The 8,924-nt window shown below is 35.9% G+C and overlaps 1 protein-coding gene across 1 annotated transcript; it reads right to left on the bottom strand.

Moving 5' to 3' along the window:
• Positions 1–323: 323 nt before the first annotated feature.
• Positions 324–6,170, bottom strand: LOC128031466 (platelet-activating factor receptor-like). The gene is made up of 2 exons (XM_052619741.1): positions 6,105–6,170; positions 324–3,392 (listed from the first exon to the last, which is right to left on the bottom strand). The coding sequence occupies exon 2, from the start codon at positions 3,369–3,371 to the stop codon at positions 2,316–2,318; it is 1,056 nt and encodes a 351-aa protein (XP_052475701.1). The 5' UTR covers positions 3,372–3,392; positions 6,105–6,170; the 3' UTR covers positions 324–2,315.
• Between the last annotated feature and the right edge of the window lie 2,754 nt (positions 6,171–8,924).

Raw genomic sequence — 8,924 nt, 5'->3', positions numbered from 1 at the left:
TACAGTAAATAACATATTTAGTACTAAATAATATAATTGTGTCATTGGAAACGTAATTGAGTAAAAGTTCAGGTATGTTGTTTTAATAGTACTTGAATTATAATGAATAAATCTGGCTACATAAGACTAACCCTAATCATTATTTGAATCAGTCATCATGTTAATATGAACCTGAATCCTAGCATGCATGATCTAAAGTTGCTTATTACTGCATACCTGTAAAACAGAATACCTATTTATATAATAAATATAATACCAATTTATATAATATCATAAATGTCTTTAAAGAAAAATACATACAGCTGAATGAACAGAAAAATAAATACAGTTCAATTTTTTTTATTATTATTATTGTTTTGCAATTTCAGTGCTGATTTAGCTTTACATGACATACAAAGCCTTATTTCTTGAGCAAATATCAATGATCATTTGAAATATATACATTGTTTTATATTCAAATGTAAACAGAGTTACTGTACTCGAATAGTATGTGCAGTTGACAGAATGTGAGTTTTTCCATCACAACTTCTTTTCATTAAAACATTAAAGGGATGAATTGGTCAACTTTCACTTTCACTAAATAGACAAAAACCCAAGTCCCTAACTTCCTGCATAACATCCCCTTTATGTTTCACAGAAGAAATTCAAACAGGTTTGCAACAACATGAGGGTGAGTAAATGAGAACATTCATAGCTTTAACAATATAGGAGCGTACATAACACCGTCTTGAAAACTTCCTACTTAATGCTAAAGTTTATTACTGAGAAAGACTCATTAGAAGCAGCTAACATACAAGCATCGTGCTATTTTAAAATGTATTAATGACACAATGAAATTAAAGGGAAAAACATCACTGAATAATTGTATAAAGAACCACCATAAAACACACTCACAGCTCATATAGACACCTTTTTAAATAATAAAAAATGGCAAGATATTACTGTGTATTTAGACATGTATTTTCTTAAAAGTGGGGTTTTACAAAGCATCAAATGTAAATCATATATATATTAAACAGTTTTTAACTAACAAATAAATAATATCACAACACTGTAAAATGTCATGGATAAAATTATCTTGAGCAGAAAGAAAAAAAGGGAGGAAAAAAAAAGACCAGAGCAGTTTAAGTAAACAATTCTAGGGCAGGTGTGCAGTATAAGTTCCCCATTCTGGAATACAAACCATTACAAAAAAATGCATAGGTTTCCTATGTGGCATAAGAATTAACTCAAAGGAATGCTCCTCATAGAGCTACTTCAAAACAAGCAAGGTAGCACAATAAATATTTGTTGTGATAGTAACATGAGACAGAAATCAGCTGACACCTTTTTATGAAGTGCAATTTATATCACAGATAATCCAGATTAAGACAAGGAAATAGGTATAAAGACAGGAAATAGGTATTAAGACAGGAAATAGGTAGCTTCTTTCATCTGCATTATGTCTAAATGAAAGAAATATAGAAAGAAAGAAAGAAAGAAAGAAAGAAAGAAAGAAAGAAAGAAAGAAAGAAAGTCTTCTGTTCTTATCACATCTTGCTTCATTCATTTGTCAGCCTTATTCTAGAGTAGATTGTCTCCAGATATGACATCATGTATTCATTATTCTAACACCACATCTTACCGAGAATAGAACACCACATCTTTACAGAAATAGGTTTGCGTAACCTATATAGATATTCCACCTACACAAGTGCAAACATTTAAAGGCATAGTTCACCCAAAATTAAACATTTAATTATCACTATAAAATCTTCTGTGTTCCACTGAAGAAGAAGAAAATGATGGATGTTTAGAATGACATGAGGGTGAATAAATGATGACAGAACAGTTCCTTTCTTTGGTGAATTATTTCTTTAAGAGAAAATATGATAATGCATTAATCAAATATGAGGCCGATAAAGCTTAATATTTCAGTATATGAAGCATTTCTTGCTGAATAATTTGAAGAGTTTAAAATTGTGACGTCTGCAAGGGGCAGCAATTGAAAATCATGTCAATCATTTGATAACATTTAAAGGGATAGTTCACCCAAAATGAAAGCTCTGTCATCATTTTTTAGGCATTTTTTAAATATATTTTAAAAGAAAGAGAAATTTCATACAGGTTTGGAATGACATGAGGTTGAGTAAATGATGACAGTATTGACATTTTTGGATGAACTAACCCTTTAAGAATCCAAACAGAACCTAATTTTGAATTGAAATTAAATTCCGCTAAAATCTGAAACTGTCTGTCTGAATAAGATCCTAATTAGAATAAGCAGACATCAACTATTTCTCAGCGTTTTTCTTTTTTTTTCTTGAAGTTCATAATTAATTCTCATGTCTGCTCTTCAGTGACACAGCCGTGCTCAATGTGTTGCGTGAGCAGTGTTTTTTATTCTTGACCTTTGTGAAATGATTCTGGATGTACTTGCGGAACTTTGTGGTGGCGAAGCAATACACCAGCGGGTCCAGAAGGCAGTTGAACCCCATAAGCACGAGGGTGATCTGGTGAGCATCGTTTAAGCTTTGCCGCGTTTCTTTACTCCAGTCTTCCTTCAGGTACAGCACCGACAACACCCAGGGACCCTGCACCACGTGATGGGGCAGGAAACACACCACAAAGACACCTATAACAGCACACAGCATCCTCAAAGCTCTCCGCTTGGTTCCACCGGGACGCTTTCCTGTGCTGGCTTGAGGCTGACTGATGGGTTGTGACAGAAGAGCTCGAGCAATCGAGATGTTGCAGATGATCACCATCAAGAAAACAAGAAAGAATAAGATAATAATGATGAAGTGTGTGACGGCCATTGCATATTTTGTTGAGTAATCCTCATTTTGATAACCCTCAAAACAGCGAGAAATGTTATTCTCCTTATTCTTCGGGATTCCATCGTCAGTGAGGGATTTAACTGATGCTGCAAGAGTAACGAACCAGATGAGCGCTGAGACGATTGCTCCACGTTTCCAGCAGTCAGAAGAAGCCGCCACCAGCGGCCTGGTAACAGCCCAGTAACGGTTAATGCTGATGACAGCAAGGAAGAGAATAGAGCAGTATGTATTGATGAAGAACAACGACCCTGTGATACGACAGAGGGCATCTGAGTTCTTCCAGTTGCCGTGATTCTTGTAGTAGTCAACCCAGAACGGTAGAGCGACCACAAACAGTAGGTCTGCAACGGTCAAGTTGGTCATGTAGATTCGAATCTCATTCATGGCTTTAGACTCTCGCAAACGGTGCAGCACATAAAGAGCGTAGCAGTTGGCCAGCAACCCAAAGATAAAGACCAGGCTGTAGAATATAGTAAACAGAATGTACCGAAACTCTGAGTCAACGAATTGGTTGAAAGTACTGCTGTTTCCAATGGTGGTAGGAGTCACCATCTTGCAAATCTGAGAACAAAACTGAAAAGACAATATACAATTAAATTTGGTTCCTTTCAATATACTTTAATGTAGGAATTAATATATTGGCCAAACTGGATATGAAGGTGGAGTTATTCCCATTTGTTTATAATACCGTATTTTCCGGACTATAAGTCGCACTTTTTTTTCATAGTTTGGCTGGTCCTGCGACTTATAGTCAGGTGCGACTTATTTATCAAAATTAATTTTACATGAACCGAGAGAAATGAACCAAGAGAAATGAACCAGTAGAAAACATTACCGTCTACAGCCGCGAGAGGGCACTCTATGCTTCTCACTGCTCCTGTAGTCTACACTGAAAACATAGAGCGCCCTCTCGCGGCTGTAGACGGTAATGTTTTCTCTTGGTTCTTGGTTCTAAATCAATGCGACTTATAGTCCAGTGCAACTTATATGTTTTTTTCCTCACCATGACATATTTTTGGACTGATGCGACTTATACTCAGGTGCGACTTATAGTCCGAAAAATATGGTAATTATAATTTATTAAACACACAATTTATTATTAGTTTTTATGGTTAGTGCTGTGTTAAAAGTGAAGTGTCAAATTGTTGAAACTGTTTTCAAAAAGTTTTCTCAAACAGCTAGACTTATACTGCTACTGGTTGGCCCAACGAACAGTCCTCTCCCAAACCCGGAATTGGCTGGACAATGTTTTGATGCTGTCACAAAACACATACATAGCTGTCAACATTGAACATTGAAAATAAGGGAGATTACCCGGAATCCATCCCCAAAATAAGGGATTTTTTTTTACACGATTCTTTAACCACAAACTAAAATAAAAAGCACTTATCATTAACAGTCTAAAGGGTTTATAACTACACAATATATATTAAAGAATGACAGACCAATTGATATGTTAAAAGTGATTTATTTATGAACAAGGTAATTTTAATAATAATTTAATATTAATAATAATTTCGTGCTGTGAAACGTTGTTTTTCCAGACAAAGATAAATTTTGCAGTAGGCATAATTTGGACCTACATGGCTGCTTGTCAGGTAGTGGAAGGTGTACTCCCATTTACTCAAATATCGGCATAATGTCCTCGGTTTTGGTTGGTGATTAATTCGTTGATTTTGGCATTCGGCGTACTCTTGAAGTTAACTTCCCGCTACTTTTTCCCTCTCCCTCCCACCCGCTGGCGCTGCTGCAACTGTCTTCTTCTTCGATGGTAGGCTAAGCTACTGTATACTGCCACCTGCCTTACTGGAGGTCTAGCAACCCAAGTGCAAGCCAATTCACAGACACAGATAGTTGCGTGTTCTGAGTTAACACAGAGTGTAAAAATACGGGATATTTTACGGGAAAATACTAAAACGGGAAGACAGCGGGAAAAGAGCTAAAATACGTGAGAAACCCGGAAAAAACGGGAGGGTTGACAGCTATGAACACATAACAATGCTGATTGACAATATTTCCATCACATGCACTGTAGAATACGTGTAAAAACCTTATGTATATACCTACTTGGGCTTCAGAGTTGTGTCTGCAGACTGCATTTTACTGCATTTTACGTCATTAGAAATAGCTAGAAATGTGGGAGGGCAGCATTGAGAGTGGTTACACAGATTTCTCACGATTACATGTTCTGGAAAGCATTTTTTTCTCATCATTGTACTTTTTTTTTCATCAACACATATTTATCTGCAATCTCTTGCAGAAAGCAGGAAATGAATACTGTATGTGATGGCTTTTTTTTTTTTTTAACAGACACCATTCTACATCAAAATGTTTTTCTTATCATTAGATTCACAGGACTTACAATGTTATATACTATCAAGTACTTTTCATTCAGCATTTTTTTAAATAGTAAAGTTATTCAGTTTATTATTCTTCAATATACAATGGAGAAATAATGGAGAAACTATCGATAAGAGACCTTAAAGTCTTGACCTCAAAACAGCTTGAGAACATCAGGAAACTTCACTGACCACGGACCCTTTGTGGCATGCAAAGGAGGCATGCTGCACTACATAGCACAATTGTCACGCAGTAGCCTATGTGTAAGCTGTCACAATGGAACCTGCCAGTAGACAGCGGCTTTTTAGCAACAGTAAAACATAAATAATGTATGTATTATACAATATGTCAAACAAAAGAACAGTGACGACATTATGTAGCAGACATTTAACCTGAATATATTCTTTTTAGTGCGGTTATTCGATGTACAAACCCATGTGACAATGTACAATAGCAATAAAAGCAATTCATAATTGTAACCATAACCACACACAATATAGCACTGCATATTTGCATTACATCGCAATGTTTGCCATACTCTTATAATAAATTGTACATTTGTACATTTAAGTTACATTTTATTTCTTGGCTTTTCCCGTATTACATGTGTCAATATTTCATCCTAACCAAACATCCTTAACGACATGTTTCGCAAGCTGAACAAACGACAATAAAATATCTACAGACTGTTGACTTTTACATGACAATGATGCTGCTGGTCTTGGTTCGTATCTGATCACAAGGTTTGTCTAAACAGAAGATAGCTATAAAGTTAACACGCGGGTTACTGCGCGCAACGCCAAACTGATCTGTCGAATAGTCTGTTGCACATGAAAAAACACACGTTTACATGTGCTTTCCATTGTTGCGTCACTCGCTTCCAGCATAGACACTGTGGGAATAGCTTTTAAATGAGCTCAAAACTACGTTTATGTTCCACCCTACCTTGTAATTCCGGTGAACGTGGTGCTCGAGTGCTGCGCTCTGATCGATTGCGTCTTCAGCGCTCAGCTTTTCACACATAAGTCACACCTCCTATTTATTATTTTTCCAGAGAACTTTGTCTTTGGATTCACTGATTAAAAATAAAGTTTTGCACTTATTTACAACCTCTTCATTAGATAGGTCATGGAAAACTGTTAAGGAAAGTTTGAACCAATATTAGGTCAATCTAGGGTCATTTAGTGACTTATTTTTTTTTAGGGATAACTCATTATGTAGAACTCTGACAGGAACCTTCAAAACCTTAAAAAACAAATACCAAAGCACATGCAGTGTGAGCCAGACAGTAGAGTCCTCTAAAATGGTAATTTGGCCCACAATCCTCGGCTTCTATTTATAGTCGTCTTATGTTTGCTTAATAAAATTCGAGAGAAATGGCCTGCTACTGTAGGAATTGAAATGACCTCGAAAAATGTGTGACCTAACTCCTAATTTGTTGCTTATTAATAGTTAGTTAGGTAGATTGTTAAGTTTAGGTGTAGGGTAGGATAAGGGATATAAAATATGAATTATACCAAAATTATACCAGAATATGGCATTAATATTTGCTTTGTAAGTGCTAATAAACAGCCAATCTGCTAGTAATACTGTATGTATGCTTATAATAGTGAGAACTGGTCCCTAAACTGAAGTGTTACCAAATTTATTTATGTTCTTAATTAAACATGCTAATCTACTAATTACTGATACACATTGTGTAAATGGAGTTTTTTTTATTTTTTTTACATAATATTATGCAACATTATGACAGGAAAATTGGTGATGCATTGTTCTTTTCACAATGCAGGAAACAATGACAATTATTATGTAATGGTACATTGACAGTTATACTTAAAGTAATTTACCTTTGTACTGTCCAAATTGTCTAGACATCGATACTTGAAGTTATTGCTGCTAAAATTGGATCTAAAGACAACTGAATCATATGGTGTCCTAACTTTGTCAAACATGGCTTTTCCAATTAAGCTTCATCTTTGTTAAATAAATAAAGACACGGTGTGATATGGCATGTATTATTTTTCATCTGAGGTATTATTTTCCAACACGTGTCACCCCCAAGTGTCATCCTGTTCCTGTGGAGAAGAGAGGAGATTGGGGGAGGGCGGGGAGTGGACCCTGACAGACCTGCCCATATCCTGGAGAGACTGACGGCATTCGCATTGGCAATCCCCGCCCGGTGTTACATGGTGAAGTTGAAGTCCTGGAGTTGAAGGAGTCATGTGATTCATGATTGTGGAGCTCCAGGACTGCACACTTGACAGCCAACGCCTCCCTTTCCAGTTGTATAGACATCGATACGCTGTAATTTTCATGTCCACAAAGCTATGTTTTTGAGGTTGTCTATCCTGATTTGTTTATTGCTGATTTGTCACATCTGTATGCCAGTATATTTCCAATCGTGTGATGTATTTTAAGTGCTTAGAAACCGTCGAGGCAATCTGTAGGAGTGTTCTCATGTCCTGTGATCAGGGGACCGTGAAACACATTTTAACACAGCTGAACCTACAGGCACGAGACCCACCCTTATTATTTCGAAATCAAGCATGGGCCTGGAAATGACTAAACAATTAGATATTCCCCGAATCACTGTTCGGTGGTTTCCTAATGGAGGATGGAGCACATCAGCATTAACCACAGCAAGAGATGACTGCAGATCTTGAGCTGGCTATGGTTTTCTCCTATGTGCTTTTGCCTCTTGGATCAAGAAACGATGGTGCTTAATTTCATTTGTGTGCTATCTGCTGATTGTTGACTTAGGCAAACTCTCATTTGAAACGCTGATGAGATCCTGTTATGAATATAAACAACCATTTTCTGAGTAGCCTATCTCTGAAGATTCTCTTAATTAGAAGCATTTCCAAAACAGTGAGAGTAATGATTCATTTGTCTTTTTATAGAGGCCCAAAGTTGAAATAAGTAAATAATCTCTAAATGAATATGTGCAATCTGCTGCTGACTCAAAAACAAGTTTTACTCATGTTCACAGTTATATGGGGTAGTCCAGTATGGCAAGAAAAGGCAAGCCTTGACACGTCATGCAGATTATCAAGTTGAACATTAAGTAATGGGTTCAGAAATTTCTGAAAAAACAAAAACTCAACTAAGTTTGTTTTCAATTAGAGTATAGTTTCAAACAGAGTTAGCTGATGGCAAAAACCTCCATAATGACTTGTATGAAGCGTCCTCTTTCAAATGAAGAGGATGAACATTGTGTGATAATTAGACCTCTAATGGGTCTTTAATGGCTGACACAGGGGACAGTGAAATTATTATCATCTATGTAATGCACCATTAGTGGTTGGATCAGTGGTTTCAGTTCTAAACATTATGCTTGAAATACAATTACTTCACCTTCTGATGGGCACACCCAGAAAAAAACAACAATTCTTATTAGTACATTTTTATAATTGTAAACTGTACTGTAATGCTGTATACTTATAATTGTAAACTGTACTGTAATGCTGTATACTTCCTGTAATGTTTCATATTATAGTAATCCACTTACATTATACAGTAAATATACTTTGAAAAGACATTCGCACACGACTGGTTTACTATACTATACTATACAACTAATTCTGTATGATTTATAAGCTTGTTTCCCCATGAGGATCTCAATATATACATACAGTCATGTGAAAACGAAAGGACACTCAATTTAATTCCATGGTTTTCTGTATAAGGACATAATAATAATAATAATAATAATAATAAAATATCTGGTCTTAGGCAAGTCTTAAATTTTCAATAATAAAACCTCAG

The sequence above is a fragment of the Carassius gibelio genome, chromosome A17 (assembly GCF_023724105.1).
Source record: "Carassius gibelio isolate Cgi1373 ecotype wild population from Czech Republic chromosome A17, carGib1.2-hapl.c, whole genome shotgun sequence".
NCBI lineage: Eukaryota > Metazoa > Chordata > Actinopteri > Cypriniformes > Cyprinidae > Carassius > Carassius gibelio.
Note: the sequence above shows the minus strand (reverse complement) of the source record. Positions and strands in the feature narration are given on the sequence as shown.